This window comes from Puccinia triticina, chromosome 9A, assembly GCF_026914185.1.
Source record: "Puccinia triticina chromosome 9A, complete sequence".
In the NCBI taxonomy this organism is placed as follows: Eukaryota; Fungi; Basidiomycota; class Pucciniomycetes; order Pucciniales; family Pucciniaceae; genus Puccinia; species Puccinia triticina.
Window position 1 is genome coordinate 3,242,540 of NC_070566.1, and position 19,997 is coordinate 3,262,536.

A 19,997-nucleotide genomic window follows, 5' to 3' on the forward strand; every position below is an offset into this window, starting at 1 on the left:
CCTGGCAAGCAGGATACATGTGCATCCAGCTTGGCAAAGGAGGTCCTCCTAAAGAGCTGCACACATCCAGCTTGCTGGGGGGACTCCTTGGCAAGGGATGTCATTCTAGCTTGCTGGGTGGGACAAAAGGATCCCAGCGAGCTCGAGCTGGGTACATATGTCCAACTTGTCAAAAGGACTTCTTGAAAAGGCAGCCAGGTTTACAGCTGAGCTCCGACCGCCAGTCGGGTATACCTGACTATGCGACACAGTCAGATGGGCCGCGGGACACATGGCAGTCAACGCTGGCGCCGGCGTTGGCATCTGTGGTGCGGGGGGAGATATATAAACATCCTCCTGCTCACTGACTCAGTTGGACAGTCAGGTATACCCGACTGGCCTTGGTTGGGGTCCAGCCCTACCATGAGGGTAACATTAGCAATGGGGGCATAGCCTTATATTCTGTATATTTTGTATCATGCTCCGTGTATGGGAGCGGAGGGGATGAGACACAGGGCGGGCCGGACGATTGGGGAAGGGTGATGGCAAGTCTAGCATCTTGGGGGTCGGTTGTGGCACAGTTGGCGGCCCAACACCGTGAAACAGTGATTCTTCCTGAAACTTGGCATGTATGGCGGATGAGATCAATATCAGCCTGGCAAGTATGGCGGGCCAGGGGCATGTTCTGAGAAAATTGTGGCAAGTTTGTCATTTCAGGCGCAGGAAATCAAGGTTTTTGATTTCTTATGGCAAGATTGGCGCGTCAGGGCCTCCATATTTGTGATACCTTTAGGCCCCAATTATAAACACTTTTTTGAGATATTTTTGAAAAGTTTTTGAACTTGCCCAAAAAAGAAATTGAATTTTTTTTGAAATCTTTTTAATTTCAAAAATACTACAGATGCACTCAAATACACCCAGGAGGTGTGTTTGAACCATTTTTGGAAAAAAATGTTTTCATTTTGTTTTCAAAAACTTTTCAGTTCATTTTCAAAAACTTTTCAAAAATATCTCAAAAAAGTGTTTATAATTGGGGCCTTAGTCTAGATTACATCTGTTTCTATTCATTTCTAGCTCATTTTAAATATGCTCAAAACCACATTTTGATATCTTGTATCTAGTCTACATAACCATAGCCTAGATCAAGCAACAACAACATCAACTCTCCTTCTTTTCTTCCCCACTCCACCCTTGAGCTACATCCGGCGAGACTCTTATCATCACTGCCCCATCCTTGAGTGCACTCTTTTTCAAGCTCATCTCTAGTCTGTCTCTGTGTGTCAAGAAGTTGAAAGCTCTACAGCCTTGACCAAACCTGTCTCTTCAAGGGACTACATATGTACACCACCTTGAAGTCAAGAGCTTGGCTCTGGCTCATGGCTGTGAGGTAATCTGTACTTCCACTTTGCCTGACTTGTTGCAGCAGGAAATTCTGGGAAATCACCTCATTTTAATTTCTGAAACATGTGCCTAAATACAGCAGCCTTAAGAACAGACTGAAAAAGCTAAGTCAACTATACCAAGATATGAAGACTCACTCCCAAAACACCAACCTTCTCAACAGATAGATTCCAAAGATGAAAAGCCACATCTTAACTAATTGTGGGCTGTTTCTGTGCTGCAATGCAATGCAGGACTCTGTGCATGATTTCATTATTCATCCATCCAATCAAAAAAATTGGGACAAATCCTCTCATGCAATACATGGAAATCCTACTCTTTCATTGAGCTTGTCCATTGGATTGCCAAAAACTCTAAGCCATTACAAATCACCAAAAGTTACTGATGACTCTCCTTTAGTTCCTATCAATTTGCAGAATGATAACACCAAGGCCTCAACAGAAGACCACAAATTTCCCCTTGCATCAACTGGTAGATTTCAGGCTCAAACAGATGTTCCTGTTCCAACATACCATCATGGTTCTCAATCAGTTTCTACTATTCCTTTGCCCTATGCAAATGATTTTCAGAATTCAAATACAAACAACAATCTCAAAGGGATATATCAGAGTAAATCATCCAATATTCTTGATTACCAGTCTGATTATCTTCTTCCACTTCAAAGTTTTGCCATGAAAAAACCAAATGCAGCATTCTCTTTTTCTGAAACTGCTACAATGGACTCCAAACCCAATGCTTCAGGGAAAACATTAAATTTGCTTGGAATATTTCAGGGATCATCATATGAAAATCCAAAGTACATCCAGGATATTGAAAGTCACAGTGCACATTCCTCCCCTGAGGGGAATTCTGAATCAAATATACCTTTAAGTTTGGGGTTGATAAACAAATCCAACAATCCTGTTTCTAAACCCAAGTGGGGTTCAGTTGATGAATCCACCTGCAAGAAGGCAAAAGTGATTGGATATTTTCAACAATCTAGTCCAAAAACTGAAATTGAACACCAGCCTGACCAAGCTAATCTAACAAACAAAAATGCAGAATATGACTGCATGCAAATAGCAATGAATAAGAGCAAGTTTTACAGAAATGGAATAAACATTTTGCCTAAGACAGGATCAATTCCAGGAAAAGTGTCTGACAAAGTTGTATCCAGCAGAAGAAATGAACCTTCCCATCAAGCTAATTTTAAATGTCAAACTAGAAAACTGAAAAACCCATTCCTTTTGGATACAGAGCTCACAACAACAAGGTTAGATTTTGATCAAGCTGCAATTGAAGTTCAAGGAAAATTCCTCAAAATCAAAGACAAATTGGAAAATTTATTTCAATCCATAATACCAGAGAAGGGGAAAACCTTTCTTTTGAAAGTTGAAAAAGCTCAAGATGTTTTTAAACAAATGGTGTCAATTTACCAATGGGAAAAGGGTTTATGTGATTATACCAAACATTACCCCAAAAACTTCCTCAGAACAAAGCTTCAAATAATAAAAAGCAATCAAGATCAATGGTTTAAGTTCTGGGAAAGAAGAACTGGGACCAAAATCAAAGATTATATTTTAGGCAAACATGAAAATGAAAAGAGTTTGATTCAGTACTGCTTATTCTATGTTGATATGATAGATACCATCATTCCCTCCATTGACCCAGATCTTCTGACCATGGAAGAACATTTATCAATGAAAGCAAAGTTATTTAAAGAAGCAATGGACACATTTGAGAATTTCAAAGCTTCAAAAGCTTTTACATTTAAGAAAATAGAAGATTCAAAGTCATTCAGTAACTTGGGTCCTGGCTTAATTTGGTACTACCTCCATTTCTGGATTAAAGTATCAAAAGAAAGGAATGATTTGTATTATCTTGCTTTTGACTCAGTTAAAAAGGAAGTAAATCATGGCTTCAAAATATTCTTCAACACAGTTTTCAAATTCTCTGCAGAAAACTTGAACAAGAGATTGATTAAAGGTCCAAAACTATCCAACATATTCTAATGTGTTTGAAAATATTTTTCAAAAGATTACATTTGCAACTCCTTATCTCACTTTGATCAAAATTGGGCTCTATTCCACAATCTCCCATGTTCCATGTTAGATGATGATTGTTAGAATTTGAGCTGGGGAAAAGGGAGGAAGATAAGTTTCAGTTGATAGCAGACAATAGGGGGGGTTCAAACTAGTAATTTTATGGTCATTTTGATCACATTTTGAATCAAAACTTTTAAATTTTTGAAATCTGTTCAGATTATTCTGGAAACAATAAATCTGAATTTTGAGAGTTTCATGAAAGCTAGAGGCCAAGGTGGCTGTGCCACTGCAGAGCCCACATGCCCAGATCCAATCTTCAGCAACAATGATTTTTTTAGTGGCCCAAAGGTCACTCCAAAATTTATTGGAGTAGACAAAGTTCACTCCTTTTTTTGGAGTGCATGAAGTAATCCTTTGGAGTGCATAAAGCTGGCCCATTTTTAATCAGCAGCAAATAAAATTCACTCAGTGTTGGTAGGTATGCTTTTCAATTCTCAATGTATAGAAAGTTTTGAGGTAACATGTAATAAAATAGTCAGTTGATGACAAGTGAAATCACACCAGCTCCAGCCAGCTACCCACTAGAGATCACCAAGTGGACCCGCGGGGGGGTACCCGAGACATGGCGTTGAGTACCCGCGCACGGGTGCCGTGTACGGGTCCAGGTGCGGGATTTTGGGAAAAAAAGCACCAGGTACCCAGATACCCGCCAAAAATACCCGCGGCAGGCGGGTCTTCCAGGTACCCGGGTACCCTCTGTTACAGTCAGCGAGGGGGTTGATTGCTTGAGATGACCGGGACAGATCCTGGTCATCAAGGGGAATCAGCCCTCTTGATGACCGGGACAGACCCCAGTCATCAAAAGGAATCCAGCCCTCTCTATGACTGGGATCTGTCCTGGTAATCAAGAAGAATCAGCCCTCTCAATGACCGGGATCTGTCCTGGTCATTGGGAGGAATCAACCCTCTCAATGAGTGGAACAGATCCTGGTCATTGGGAGGAATCAACCCTCTCAATTGCACCAGGAAAAATCAGTAGTCACTAGATGACAACTGACATGACACCTGCTCCAGCTGGCTATCCAGCCTCTAGTGCAATTTTCACGAGCTGATCCTCAGCTTTGTCCCAGGCACAGCTGCCTCCAGTCTTGGCACAGGACAAGCCACTGCTCAGCCTTTGCCTGAGCAAGAACGGGCATTGATAAATGCACACCTGTCCTCCGGGGGCACGCCCACGACCACGCCCTTCGAACAGGGCGTGTGGGACCGCGCACCCTTTATCAAGGGCGTGCACGCCCCCACATAGGCGTGCACAAGCGTGCACCGTGCCTGCTCGCCGAGAGCCCCTCGGTGGGCAGGCGCAAGTACATATACCTGCTCGCCGAGAGCCCCTCGGCGGGTATGGTGTATGTATCCCTGCTCGCCGACAAGGATAACTCTCGGCGAGCAGGTATACAAACACCTGCCCGCCGAGCCTGCTCACCGAGAGCCCCTCGGCGGGCAGGTGCATCTATACCTGCTCGCCGAGAGAAATCCTCGGCGAGCAGGCATACAGATCCCACCTCGCCGAGAGCCTCTCGGCGAGCAGGTATACATGTACCTGCCCACCAAGCCTGCTCACCAAGAGCCCCTCGGCGGGCAGGTGCATTTATACCTGCTCGCCGAGAGAAATCCTCGGCGAGCAGGCATACATATCCCACCTCGCCAAGAGCCTCTCGGCGAGCAGGTATAGTTGAACCTGCCCGCCGAGGGGCTCTTGGCGAGAAGGTATACTTGAACCTGCCCGCCGAGGGGCTCTTGGCGAGCAGGCTCGGCGGGCAGGTGTTTGTATACCTGCTCGCCGAGAGTTATCCTTCTCGGCGAGCAGGCAAGGCTCTCGGCGAGCGGGGATATGTATGCCTGCTCGCCGAGAGGTGTATGCCTGCTCGCCGAGGATTTCTCTCGGCGAGCAGGTATACATGCACCTGCCCGCCGAGCCTGCTCACCAAGAGCCTCTCCGCGGGCAGGTGCAAGTATACCTGCTCGCCGAGAGGCTCTTGGCGAGGTGGGATATGTATGCCTGCTCGCCGAGGATTTCTCTCGGCGAGCAGGTATAAATGCACCTGCCCGCCGAGGGGCTCTCGGTGAGCAGGCTCGGTGGGCAGGTGTATGTATACCTGCTCGCCGAGAGGCTCTCGGCGAGGTGGGATCTGTATGCCTGCTCGCCGAGGATTTCTCTGCGCGAGCAGGTATACATGCACCTGCCCGCCGAGGGGCTCTCGGTGAGCAGGCTCGGCGGGTAGGTGTTTGTATACCTGCTCGCCGAGAGTTATCCTTCTCGGCGAGCAGGCAAGGCTCTCGGCGAGCAGGTGCATGTATACCTGCTCTCCGAGAGGCTCTTGGCGAGGTGGTATCTGTAACTGCCCGCCGAGGGGCTCTCGGCGAGCAGGTATACTTGCATCTGCCCGCCGAGGAGCTCCCGAAGAGCCATGATGCACGCCCATGTGGGGGCGTGCACGCCCTCGCACGCCCATACAGGGGTGTGCATGCCCTTTCGCCCTTTATCAAGGGTGTGCGGTCCCACACGCCCTTTTCAAAGGGCGTGGGCGAGGGCTTGCCTCCGGGGGACGGGTGTGTGTCTATCAACACCCGTTCTTGCTCAGGCAAAGGCTGAGCAGTGGCTTGTCCTGTGCCAAGACTGAGGGGCAGCTGGGCCTGGGCCAAGGCTGAGCAGCAGCTTTGCCTGGGACAAAGCTGAGGAGCAGCTTGTGAAAATTGCAAGCTAGAGGCTTCAGCTGTGCCAAAATGGGCACTGAGCTGTGTGCCAGCCAGCCCTGAACTAGCAGATGGAGTAGCTTTGGAGCTGAAACCAGAGCTGTGTTATGTCAGTTGTCATCAACTGACTACTTTTTTTTCCTGGTGCAATGACTGGGACAGACCCCGGTTAATGAGAGGAATTGAACCCACTAGGTGACCGGGACAGATCCCGGTCATCAAGGGGAATCAGCCCTCTCAGACTCAATGACCGGGACAGAACCCGGTCATTGAGAGAAAACAACGCTCTCGACGACCGGGACAGGACCCGGTCATCAAGAGGAAACAACCCTCTTGATGAACGGGACAAGACCCGGTCATCAAGAGGAAACAACCCTCTTGATGACTGGGACAAGACCCTGTCATCAAGAGGAAACAACCCTCTTGATGACTGGGACAGGACCCGGTCATCAAGAGGAAACAACCCTCTCGATGACCGGGATAGAACCCGCTCATCAAGAGGGTTGTTTCCTCTTGATGATTGGGACAGACCCCGGTCATCAAGAGGAAACAAGCCTCTCAAGTAGCAGGGTCTATCCCGGTCATCAAGAGGAAACAAGCCTCTCGATGAGCGGGGTCTATCCCAATCATCAAGAGGGTTGTTTCCTCCCGATGACCAGGATCTGTCCCAGTCATCGGGAGGAAACAACCCTCCCAATGACTGGGACAGACCACGGTCATCAAAAGGAACCATCACTCCCAATGAACAGCCTGTAGCTGACATCAAGTGAGGGTGTTGGATAAAAAAAAAGCACAATTACCCGCAGTACCCGCAAAAAATACTGCCGGTACCCGCCCGCGGGTGCCGTGTATGGGTACAAGTGTCTGAATATCACAAAAAACACTGCGGGTACCCGGACACGCGGCGGTGTGGTGGACAACTTGGTGGAGGCCAGCATCAGCCAGAAATAACTCAGATATGCGGTTAGGCGTTCATCAAGCCCCGGCATTTCAGGATCAAGACTCTGGCCAATTCTCCTGGTTTTCCTTTCCATCCTCTTTTCTTTTCCTGTCATCTCCTACTCCTTACAGTGTTTTTTAGCTTCTTTGTTTTTTTTTCTTTTCTTTCTTTTCCTTTGTTTTCCTCTTCTGTTTCTCACCTGCGCGCATTGGATGGGAGTGTAGGTGATGGGTTGGTTGTTTGGTGTTTTTTTCCTTTGTTTTGTTGTGTGGTGGTTCTGTTGTGTTGCAGTCTCTGTCCTCTCCTTTCTTCTTTGGTTGTAGCGCGCGCACAGCGGCCCAAGGGCCTGCCGCGCAGCCTGTTGCATGGACTTTCACCAACCTTGAGTCTAAGTTCAGCCAAACTTAGAGGAGGGGTCGGCATGGTACCTCTTTCTGATCCAAGAAAAGTATCATCACGATTTTGGAGTTTATTTCTGTCTAAGTCTTTTGAGTACCTGATCTTCCCTGAGTTTATTGATCCTGGTCTGAGTTTATTTTTCCCAACGCACCTCGCGCATAGTTCCAAGCCCTCATCCCACATCCTTTCCTAGAGAATTCCTTCCCCTTTTCTTTTCCCCAAAACCTCACCACTGCTGAGGGGTATTCCAGTCCCCTCGCCCTCTCAAAATCCCTACCACAAGCTATCTTTCTGATTCCACCACTCTCATCTGGATCACTCACAAGGGCAGCTTTTCTGCACCATCCCCTCAGCCTGCTTTCTACCGTGCACAGGTAGAAGTGCCATAGCGGGTACCCGGGTCCACTTGGTGATCTCTACTACCCACCATCTATCCAATATCTATCCACTATCCACCCCAATCTCCCAACCATCTCCTCAACTTCCAAAATTTACCAAGGAGGTCCTGTTCAGTTTTTGATGAGCCCAACTGATCCTCAGTTCTGTCCAGCTGATACTCAGCTTTGGTACACAGCTCATACTCAGCTTTTTAACGCAGCTCACTCTCAGAATTGGAATAAAGCCTTTTGCCCAGTCCTTGCCCAGGTGATGCTCAGCTTTGTACTAGTCCTGGCGCAGCTGATGCTCAGCTTTGTACCAGTCCTTGCTCAGCCTTTCCCATCTGGGGACAACATTCACCAAGACGCTAAGATCTCATCTGAGTTGTCAGCTGTGCAGGAGAGCAAACTGATGTTCACCTGGAAGAAGTTTAGGTTGGGGTTCATAAGTGTGGAACAGCCGTTTGGAGCTATTAAAGGTCACCAGGGGGAAATCACGCTTGCAGTAGAGAAAACATACCCACCAATGGTGACAAGTGGCTGCCTAAATTGGCAAAACATAATGCAGATACCTTACTCCAAAATTTTTGTGCGCAAAGAAAACACCTGGGGCTTGGATTAGAGAAATCCTTTTTTCGTTGGGGCAAGTGTCAGCCCTCTGCTAGTTCAAAAAGCGCAGAGTGCCAACAAGGAGCCGCAAATGCTGCTCCTCCTCCGGCATGAAGCGCAGGACAGATCCTGTTGCTGTATAGTATGGTGGATGAGTTGCATGCAGTGAATGGCAGAGTACAATTGTTGAGTACTATGCCTGCTTAACAGAGAGCTGGAAGTTGGGAGAAGAAGAGGTTTGAAGCTTGAACCTCCCCCCTCCCATATAGTATGGGCACTCTCTCAAAGAGAGGGTTTTCCCCCAGAGTTTTTGGTACCAAGCCTGCTTACATTGTTGAGATATCAACAATTGGGGCCTTTACCTCTTGAACTCAAACCTTTTTGCTTCTTCATCTTTCTCTGTCCAGAACCTCCAACCTTCCTACCTTCTCTGCCAACCTCAACGCTCTCCTCTCCTTGGCCCTTGACCTCACCTCCTGGACACTAGTAAGTCTCCGACTTGGTAAGCTTGAGAGGCTCACCTTGTTTCCCCTTTTTCCTTTCTTGGCGCACAGATCTTCTAGATCCCAGCAAGACCTTTGCTCTGCTAGGCCCCTCTTACCCAAGAGGTGAGGCTCCTCCTCCCATGTTGACTGTTGAGTAGAGATAGACGTTTGTCTACAGTTTGTTATTTGGCACCCCGCCAGTGCTAGTCTATACAATACTTAGTATCCGTTCATTCAGGGTGCGGCCACTTCAGAGACCCACCCTGACACTACCACTGGGTCCATAAAAAAAGCCTTGGCAAATAAATAATCATTTCTGCAGAGAGGAGGGGATTGCCACCACAAGGAAAAGCGCCCTCGGACCCCTCAGGGCGCACAAAAAACCATCCGCATGGCAAAACAGGCATCAATTGCATAGTCACCACAAACTGCACACATTATATAACTTAGCAAAAGATTAAATTCAAAGCTGGTCCAATTGATCAGGCCTGCACCCAAGAAAATTGGACATATAAAAAACATAAAGAATAACTGAATGAAATAATGAGAAAAAGAAAAAAGTTCAAGTCAAGCCAAGCCAAGCCAAGGAAAAATCTCCTAGATTTTTATCAATTACAGCAGAGGAATTAATAGCAGTATGACTTGGATCACCCTTGAGCAAGTCCTGTTGATCAGTTTCCAGCTAACTAGTCCAGTTCTCAATTTGTTTGGAGGAAAAAATTGTATGTCCACGTTTTGATGAGAGAGAGACGGGCTGAGGACAGCAGGCACGGTACGGGGCGGTGTTCGATAGTCGTGGAAGGATGGTGAATTGCAGATCAGAATGAAGTGGAATGGAAAACAAAGAAGAAGAAGAGAGGAAAAGGGAAAGAGACAAAAGACAAAAGAAAAGAGAGACTGACCTGAGGACAGCAGGCACGGTACGGGGCGGTGTTTGATAGTCGTGGAAGGATAGTGAAAGGATCCTTCCACGCCTGCTGCCTCAGATAGACTACATACATCTTGTGACATGTGTGTGAGAGATGCGGGACATGGGAGAAGCAGAATAAAAGACACAAGACTAAAACCTGAGTAACATACTCAACACCCCCCCTTGCTGAAACCATGGAGAGAAAAAAAAGAGGAAAAAGAAAAAGAGGAAGAAGAAAGACAGAAAAAAAAAAGAAAGTAGGAGAAGAAGGGTGGGAAAGGAAAGAGATTGGGAAAGAAGAAATAGGGATGAAGAGACTGGAGGTTAGAAAAAGATAGGGCAGGGAGGAAAAAGGGGAAAGAGAACAAAAGACGGGGAAGGGTCACTCGATGATACCGAACATTTGGCAATGTTTTTCCAGCAGAACTTGGGGCAGCGGCTTGGTGAGCATATCCGCCAGCATGTCCTTGGTCGAGACATGAAGAAGTAAGATTTCGGAGTCCTGGACGCATTCTCGTATAAAATGATACCTAGCGTGAATGTGCTTCGTTCTTGCATGGTGTTCGGGGTTCAGGGCGAGGGCCTCCGCACCCTCGTTGTCGACATGGAGCGGAATAGCGGAATCTGGGCGGAGACGAAGTTCTGTTAGCAAATGACGGAGCCACATCCCTTCTTTGCACGAGTCTGAGAGAGCTTTATATTCGGCCTCCGTGCTTGAGAGGGACACGGTGGCCTGTTTCCGGGATTTCCAGGAGATGGCGCCGTCGCCGATGCGATAGGTATATGCTGATGTGGATCTCCTATCATCGCGATCTTCCGCCCAGTCAGAATCCGAGAATCCTGAGCATGTAAGACCCCCGCCGAGACGCAGTTTGAGGTCCTTTGTTGAGACCAGGTAATTGAGAATCCTGAGCCCAGCCATCCAGTGCGCTTCGGACGGATCCCGGAGATGTTGAGAGAGGCGGTGAACCGCAAACGAAACGTCCGGCCTTGTACATTGAGAGACCCACAGAAGCGAGCCTATGAGTTGGGGATAGGGGCCTGGAGACGACGGATCTGACGCGAGCCGGCGCCCGAGGTTCTTGAAGGAAAAGTCTGTGGGAGTAGGAACTGAGATGGGTTTGTTATTCAGAAATCGAGTACATAGCTCCGAGATGTAGTGAGCCTGGTTCAGAAAAACATGTTTGTTCTTTAGATCCCGTGTGATTTTGAGGGAGAGGAAATGGTTGAGTTCTTCATTGGCCCCAATCTTGAATTGGCGGCCTATCGAGTCAATAATGGAATCAACAACGTCTGGTTCGCCCACAATTGCGAGATCATCCACATGTGTGGTTAGCGCACCGACGAGTTTGTTTGAGGAGAGTTTGAAGTAAAGAGTTGGGTCATAGGTGGAATTCGACCAGCCAATCTCGAGTAGGGCCTTGTGAAGTTCAATATTCCATTGGCGCGGAGATTGCTTCAAGCCGTATAAGGATCGACTTACTTCACATACCCAGTCTGGGTGGTGGGGGTCCTCGAAACCCGGTGGTTGCTCCATGTAGACCGGCTCATCCAAATGGCCATTGAGGAAAGCTGTTTTGAAGTCGACCTGGCGGCCCTTCCAACTGCGGCTGGCCAGTAGACTAAGGATCAGACGAAGGGTTTCTAGACGGAGCGTAGGGGAGAAGACTTGGTCGTAATCCAGGCCTTGAACTTGAGAGTACCCCATGGCTACTAGTCGTGCTTTGAGTTTCTGGATGCTCTGGTCAGTCCGGCGTTTAACTTTAAAGACCCATTTCAATTTTATAATCTTCCTTTTCGCGGGACGGGGAACAAGTTTCCAAGTTTGCATACCGAGCAGAGACGCAAATTCCTCCTCAGCCGCTTTAATCCAACGATGTTTGTTTGGGGACTTCAGGAGCTGCTTCCAAGTCTTTGGAGTGTCGATATCAGAGTCAGTAGTAGCATTCTTAGCCCAATTACCGTAGCGTTTGGGTGCTTTACGGTCACGGGCGGAGCGGCGGCGAGGAGGAGACGCTGGTCTGGTCGGAGGAGGCGGGGCAACGTGAGGGATTGGGGAAGGAGGCGTTGGTTGTGGAGATGGGGATTTGGGTGGTTGAGGAGATGGGGGCAAAGAGATGGGAGGAGGGGGAGAGGTTTGTCGGGGTGGGGAGGGGGAAAGACAAAGTGGCGGCAGAGAGATCACCGAGATATCGGGTGAGGGGATGGGGGAGTCACTTGACGAGGATTCGGACGAGGATTTGTCCGAATCAGACGTGATGACATCCGGCTGTCGAGGAGCATTCCCAGGTGCATGGATAGAGGCTGTGAGTCGTCTGTCAAATCTAGGCTTCAGCGGAATGTTGAGGGGAGCCTCTGACATTGATTGTCTGTGAGTCATAGGCGGTTGTGCTTGAGACGGGATGGCAACAGCTGGTGCTGGAGTGGTTGGCGACGAAGATGGGGGGGGAGATGGAGTCGGGGAGATAGTTGATTGGACAGGTGGAGAAGGGGCGGTACCGGCAGGTTCCACCGGATTCGAGTTATCAGTGCTGCGACCGGAGGGAGGGGTGATGGGCCAGGAAATCTCAGCTGATAAGGGAGGAGGAGAAGACGTGAGCTTAGAGCCGTAAGGAAACGTGTCGTCTTGAAAGATAACATCTCGCGTCTTAACTACGGACCGGTTCTCAAGGTCCCACACCCTATAGCCGTTCCCGTCCGAGAGATAGGAAAGGAGAAGGGCCGCACGACCCTTATGGTCGAGTTTCTTGCGATTAGCTTTGGGGACTTTATACCATACAAGACACCCGAATGGGTGAAGGTATGACAGATCGACGGAGGCCAGATTGAGTATTGAGTTGGGAGACTGGAACCCCGCCGGTGTGTTGCATGGAAACGAGTTGTATGCGAATAGAGCGTGACGAAGCGCATCCGCCCAAAAGGATTTGGGTGTGTGTGCACTGATGAGAGCCGATTGTATCAGATTGCTAATCGTCCGGTTAGTCCTTTCCGCTACGCCATTTAACTCAGGAGAGTGAGGAGGGCCGGGCTCATGTTGGATACCCGCCGTCGAAAGATAAGAGGAGAACTCGTTTGAAACATATTCCCCACCGTTGTCTGAGCGTAGAGCCAGGATTTTGTGGGCACCACTTCTCTCAAACGAAGCCCGGAAAAGTTTGAAGCAGGAAAATGAATCACTTTTGTATTTCATGGGAAATACAACAAGGAATTTAGAGTAGTCATCTACAAAGGTGATGAAATATGAATATCCCTCGCGTGATTTTACCTCGTATGAGCCTACGTCTGAGTGGATAAGTTGTCTGGGAAACGTCGCGCGGTGAGGAGAACAAGATTTGAAGGCCTTGCGTGGCATTTTTGCCTGAACACAAATCGGGCACTGTTGGACGGCCGTTTCGTTCATTGCTGTGGGGATGATGCCGTTCGATTTCAGTAGGAGTTTCAAAGGTTTCAAACCGATATGCGAGAATTGGTTGTGGAAACCAAGCAGCGAGCGATCAAATACAGGGGGAGTGAGAGTGAGAGAGGAGGAGGAGCTCACAGGCTCCGAGGGAAGATAGTACAGGTTTCCCCTCCTGTACCCGCGTCCGGCGTTTTCTCCTTTGATGGAGATGGTGGCCGAGTGGTAGAAGTCGCAGGCGTTTTTGGAGAAGACTACCGTGACACCTGCATCGCAGAGTCCGGCTACCGAGAGAAGAGGTTCATGGAGGGCAGGTACGACCAGTGTTTTGACTGTTATGCCTCCTTCAATTGGGATTTGAGCACGGCCACGGTGAGTGGCTTCGACGACTGAGTGGTTGGCCAGACGAACAGGAGTATTATCCACTTGAAGATCGGCGAGAGCGGATCCGTCCGGCGTCATCGACATGGAGCATCCTGAATCGATGTTCGCATCCCCCCCTTGCGGGGTATCGGCTGGGATAGAAAGCGCTGCCACCGCGTTCCCTGCCGTCACCTTGAGTTCAGATCCTGAGTAGTCAGAGTGTTCATCCTCGTCGTAGTTGTATGAGGACTGGCCGAGAGTTGCGGCGGAGGTTCTGCCGGCCCGAGCCGCGGGCTTGTTGGAAGAGGGTGGTTTGTCCTGTTGGCTAGCCTCCCAACAAGCCTTTTGCGCCGCCTTGTGCTCTGCAATGAGCTTGCGCGTGTTATTGCAGGAGTTCAGATCGTGGGAATCACTGTTACACAGAGGGCAGCGGCGGGTTTTCTTAGAGGGATCGTTGTGGGTGCTCTTTGATGGGTTAGGAGAACTCTTTGGCTTAGAAGCGGTGACTTTTGTAGAGGAGACGGATATGATCTCTCCTTGGGATTCACGGCGAATGGCTTTGTTTTTCAAGGCGGAAACAATCGTTTCAGTCTTGACTCCCTCCTGGTTCATGAGGCCCGAGACGCAATGGAGCCAATCGGGTGGGATGGAGCTGAGGAGAGCAGCATTGTGTACGTCCTCGGGTGTGAGTGGTTTCTCGGGAGTGACAAGAGAATCCAGACGTTCGTAAGATTTTGCTAGAGACTCGATATGCGCATGGATGTCGTCACCTTCCAACCGAGTGTTGAGGAGCTTACGAATCCAGTAAACACGGCTGCCAGACGAGGAATCCTGGTGGGCCCGCGATAAATCTTCCCAGATCTTTGCGGCGTTATCTTCGTCGGCAAGATGGCGAAGGTTGGATTCGTCGACTATCTGCACCAGAATAGTGCAAACAAGATCGTTGTCCTCTTCCCATGTCGCTGGTTGGCGGGCACGATCCACCGGTGTGAGCACATGACTCACTTTGGCGGACTTGAAAACACGATGAACAACTTTCTTCCAGTTAAGATAGTTCGAGTCGTTTCCGGGGGATTTGAGAATGGGAAGCCTTGCGATGGAGATCTTTGAGGCTACAGACGAGACTTGAGAGTTGTTGCCGAACTCGGCATGAGTAGAAGAGGGTTCTCCCTTTGTGTCGTTAGACATGAGGGTTGGAATTGCTGACTTTCTTTTTCTTCCTTCTTCTTTCTTTCTCCTTTCCAGACTCCTGTGTAGGAAGAGCCATAACCAAAGCTCCACCTGCGCCAAAGGAAGCCAGATCAACTGGTATGGGTTGCTACTCAAAAATGGGAAAGGGCTGTCATTCTGGAGGAAATAGAGAAGTTCTGTGTCTCTGAAAAAATCACAAACAGTCAACTCTGTCTCAATCTTTCTCAACCACAAACAAGACTTCAACTGATTTTGAATGTTTCTGCCAAGTTGAAGAAATCTTTGCAGAAATCTTGAGGGCAACTTGGCAAAAACATTCAAAATCAGTGAAAGTTGTGTTTGTGGTTCAGAAAGACCAAGACAGAGTTGAGAGTTTGTAATTTTTTCGGAGACACAGAACTTCTGTATGTCCTCCAGAATGGCAACTCTTTCCATTTTGTGTAGCAACCCATACCAGTTGATCTGGCTTCCTTTGGCACAGGTGGAGCTTTGGTTATGGCTCTTCCTACACAGGAGTCTGGAAAGGAGAAAGAAAGAAGAAGGAAGAAAAAGAAAGTCAGCAAGCAGTTATCTTGTAGCTGTGGATCATGACTAGTTTTTGCTTACATGCCCTGCATCTCTGAGTGTTTGTTTTAATTTATCTGCTGTTTTCCGTTTTTTGTAGATCATCTGATCGAGCTCCTTAGCGTGCTGCTCAGCGGCTTCAACTCGCTTCTTGAGGTAAGCCTCTTCGGATCTAGCCTTTTCGATCTTGGCCCTAGTTGTGATGATGAGCTTTCGTGCCGCCTGGACTCGTCGGGCGAGTTCCCAGAATGACTCCTTGGATCCATTATCCGCATCGTCCGGTCCAGCGCTCGGTGTGGCCATCGTGGGTGGGGAGTGGTGGGCTGAGGTTTTGCTGGCGAGCTAACGCGGCCAACGAAATGCGGTCTACGAAATGCGGTCTGCGAGACTGGTTGGGCTGTGTTTAAGAGAGCGAGTGAGCAGCGCTCATCGATGTTGCAAGTAAAGAAAGGTCATGCCACTTACGATGATATCGCCAATAGTTGGCTGGTTGATTCGTCCGTCGAAGGAAGACAAGGTTCGAGCAGGTTCGAACGGTTGAAGATCTGCGCCTGTCCATGCGCAGCACTCCCACCCAACTCCGACCCCGCCCGGCCCGCACCACTATCCAAAACACGATGATTCTCTGTGCGCTGGTGGGCTGCGGCACCAAAACCCTCACCGAACACACCATTGACCCGTCTCTCCCGCCTGCCGAGCCCGAAACACAATGACTACACACTTACCACTTCTTTCTGTTTTTTGAACATGTTCAGCCAGCTCTATGATCTTGTCCAAAATACCGCCGAATGACTCCCGTCTCACTTGCGCTGCAGATGGCTATCGACTGCGTTGGCTGCAATGATGAGTGCAGTCTACATGAGCACCTTGACAATGTTTCTGGCCACTGCTGCGCCATAAGACCTTTCTTCATCATCCTCCTGAGTCATGCAAGTTGCAACCAAACAAGCTTGCCCGACCCACCAAGCCCCAATTGAGTCCAAGGGTTTTTCCTCTTGTGGTGGAATGAGAGGGTCCCTGGATGTGCTTAAGAGCTTGGGGAACGCAAACAATAAGTCTAATTTCTACAACTGGTCCGTCCACGCACCAAAAATACAGAAATATGAAACATCTAAAGACCATTGGACTACAACTACAACAACAAAGATCTAGTCCCAGGAAAAAACTGTGAGATGGTTGTACAACGAAGTCATGACCAGTGAACGAGACCATTACTTTTTTTTTGAACTGAAGTTGATGATACTTTTGCACCTCAGAAGATAGTTCATGAGTATGGAAGCAAGGGGAGCTTCCTAGACTTGGGGGCCGGCGTCTTTGACGTCTTGCGAGACCTCTTTCTCGTATTTCTTGAAGGCGTCTTTGAACATCGTAGCCAATTTCTTTCGATCGGCCTCGAAAGAGGCTGTGTTTTTCCAGGCCTTGGCTGGATTGAGCACCGTGTCGGGGACCTCCGGTAAGCTCTTAGGGATCGAAAGGTTGAAGACATCGAAGTTTTCAAACTCGGCTTTTGCCAAGCTTCCGTCGTGAATCGCATCGATCAGCTTTCGCGTGTACTTGAGAGAGCATCGCGAGCCGACTCCGAATTTGCCTCCGACCTAGAAACTCGTTTAGAATCAGTTTAGTCCGATGCTAACTCAAGAGCAAAATTAGGAGCGCACCCATCCAGTGTTGATAAGCCAGCACTTGGCTTGGACCTTGTCCATTCTTTCAGCCAACATGGTCGCATATTTCGAAGGATGAAGAACTATAAACGGTTGGCCGAAACAGGTGGAAAACGTTGGAGTGGGTCTGTGTGAACGAATCCGATAAATGTTAACATGGTGCTGACTACCGCCTTTGCAGAGTCTGGAATTCTTACTCGGTAACACCATCTTCAGTTCCAGGGGTTTTGGACGTGTAGCCCATTAAAAACCAGTATTGTGCTTGCGCGCGAGTAAGCAACGAGACAGGTGGCAATATGCCATACGCATCGCAAGTGAGATAGACGACGTTCGAGGGCTGGGCAGTTGACAAACAGGGGATCTTGGCATTTGGAATGAACTGCAAAAAAATGCGAATGCATTCAGATTGCAGTTCCAGTGTGATCAACTGCTCTAGCTAAGTGAGCTCACCTCGATAGGATAAGCACATCGCGTGTTTTCAGTGATGCTAGCGTCGTCATAGCACGGCTCTCTCGAGTCTCCGTCGTATACGACGTTTTCGAGGATAGCTCCGAACCGAATGGCTCGGTAAATATCAGGCTCTTTTTCCGCACTCAAGCCAATACATTTGGCGTAGCATCCACCTTCGATGTTGAAAACGCCCTGCAAACGGGAATTCCAAGCCGAGTATGAGCATGTGTTGACTCGGCTTAAAAGCGAGGTTGTACTTACATTATCAGACCATACATGTTCATCATCACCAATGAGCATGCGGGCTGGGTCAGCAGACAAGGTGGTTTTCCCAGTGCCCGAAAGACCGAAAAACAAGGAAACATCTCCGTTCGGCCCTTCGTTAGCCGAAGAATGCAATGACAGCTGGCCAAACTTGACTGGTTGAAGGTAATGCTGTTAAGAGAGGCAGACTGGGGTTGGTGGAAGCTCAAGATGGGAGCAAACTGGATAGCCAATGCTAACCATGACTGAGAAAATCCCTTTCTTCATCTCACCAGCGTATTCAGTCCCCAGGATGACCATCTCGCGCCTCTTGAAGTTGATTTCAACCGAAGTGGCCGAGGTCATCCCACTCGTGAAGCGGTTGGCGGGGAATTGGCCAGCGTTGTAAATGGTGAAATCGGGTTCACCAAAGTCCTCTAGATCGGCTTCGGTAGGTCGAATGAGCACTGAAATTCAAGGAAATTGTGTGAGTATATCTCAAAGTTGGCAATGACAGTCGAATCAGAAAGAGGAAACCGACTGTTAGTCATGAAGAGTGCATGATAGGCCCGGGCACATATGACTCGGACTTTGATGCGGTATTTTGGGTCCCACTGAAGTTGAGAGAAGCAGACAAGGTAGTCAGCACAGTTGCCAAGACGGGGATTAACAGAATCGACTGACGCCAGCAAAGCCATCAAACACGTAGACGTTTTCTCTCGTGTTAAGATAGTCGATAGCACGCTCCCGATTGATTTCGAAGGTATGCTCGTCCATCTTGATGTTGACACTTCCCCACCAGACATGGTCCTTGCTGGTCTCCTCGTAAACGATTCGCTTATCCTTGGGAGATCGTCCAGTTTTCTTGCCAGAGAAATTGATCAAGGCTCCCGATGCCGAGATGATTGCGCCTTCATTTCTGATCGCATCTTCATACAATTGGGCCACCGGCGCATTACGTTTGATGTGCTGTTTGTCATAGTAAAAAAAAAGGAGTTGATGCGAGTCAGACATCGGACGTCGTCAATAAAGAGTCGGTGACCGGGGGTCTATGTAGTCATGCTACCAAAGCTCATACAAGTGCTCACAATTTTGTCCATGTCAAATCCAGCTTCGGAAAACATTTTCATGTCTTTGCCAACCAGATGATAATGGGGCATCCCGCTGATTTAAAATCGAAAAGCCAAGAAGGCTTGAGTGTGTCAGCAGATAGAGCCGTGATGAATGAGGCGAATAAATGGCTCACCCAGACACATGACTGCTGGACTCCTCGTAGACTGCCATCGGGGTGCCAGTTCTGGTGAGAGGGGATCCGGTGCGAGCCAAGGGAGACCCGGCGTGGGCATGGAGTAGATGGGCCATCTTGCTTGCTTGGTGGTGATGGTAGTGTGAATAGATTGGAGAACGACGAGGGGAAGGCAGACAAGGAAGGGCAGGGAGACACGATGGTGGTTTTGGGGAGTGCAGCAAGCGATAGGATCGCAATAAGAGTACAGTTTTCAGGCGGCCAAGATGAGGAATGGGGACGGGAGAATCGGCGAGGAGGAGACTGATCTCCACCACGATTGGGAAACTCCGCTATGAGTGTTTGGCAGTCGGGCAGTGCTCAGCTGGGATGGCTAGATGGCGGGGAGAGTGGATGGTCGAAGAGCGGATGAGGATGGATGGATTGAGGTTGTTGGAATCAGCAAACACTCATGAGGGATGATCGAACCTGTTTATTTGAATCTGGCCAGCTCGAATCGATGACGTCTTGGGTTTTCAGCACTGTGATCAAGACTCTTCGGGATTACGTAAGAAGCCGGACCAAACAACTTGTCACACAACCAGACCAGTGCTGATGTTCTTTTTTCTTTCCATTCTTCTTCTCTCCTCTGCTGTTAACATCATGATCATGGGGGGGATGGTAGTAGAGCAAGTGAGAGGACAAGGTGCACTCGGATCACTATCTCTTCCCATCTTTTTCTCTTATGTTCTTGGGAATCAGTTTTCAATATGCTACTCTTGAGACAGCAACGGATGTCGAGCATTCTGCAAGTGGCGGACTACTCATGAGAGAGAATTGTATCTTTTAGTTTAGCCCATGTTTCCTTTTTCAGAGGCTCAGCCCAGCAGTGGCTGGGCGACTTCCCTGCACTTTGATCACATGACGATCTACTAAAGAGATGGATCTCCAGTATAGGTTTGGATCGCGAGTGCTGTGGCGTTGCTGAGTCTGTCTAACTTTTAATTCAACATTTCTTTTAAGTA

General features: G+C 48.7%; 2 protein-coding genes across 2 annotated transcripts; both read right to left on the reverse strand.

The window, feature by feature from the left end:
- Positions 1-15,494: 15,494 nt before the first annotated feature.
- On the reverse strand, positions 15,495-15,952 carry PtA15_9A328 (uncharacterized protein; the record flags this gene model as incomplete). Its single annotated transcript, XM_053172525.1, has 2 exons — positions 15,495-15,790; positions 15,859-15,952. The coding sequence occupies 2 exons, from the start codon at positions 15,950-15,952 to the stop codon at positions 15,495-15,497; spliced, it is 390 nt and encodes a 129-aa protein (XP_053023757.1).
- A 733-nt stretch (positions 15,953-16,685) lies between these two features.
- Positions 16,686-19,109, reverse strand: PtA15_9A329 (uncharacterized protein; the record flags this gene model as incomplete). Its single annotated transcript, XM_053172526.1, has 10 exons — positions 16,686-16,988; positions 17,052-17,181; positions 17,252-17,433; positions 17,505-17,696; positions 17,766-17,939; positions 18,009-18,214; positions 18,289-18,361; positions 18,432-18,716; positions 18,836-18,911; positions 18,994-19,109. The coding sequence occupies 10 exons, from the start codon at positions 19,107-19,109 to the stop codon at positions 16,686-16,688; spliced, it is 1,737 nt and encodes a 578-aa protein (XP_053023758.1).
- Positions 19,110-19,997: the final 888 nt, after the last annotated feature.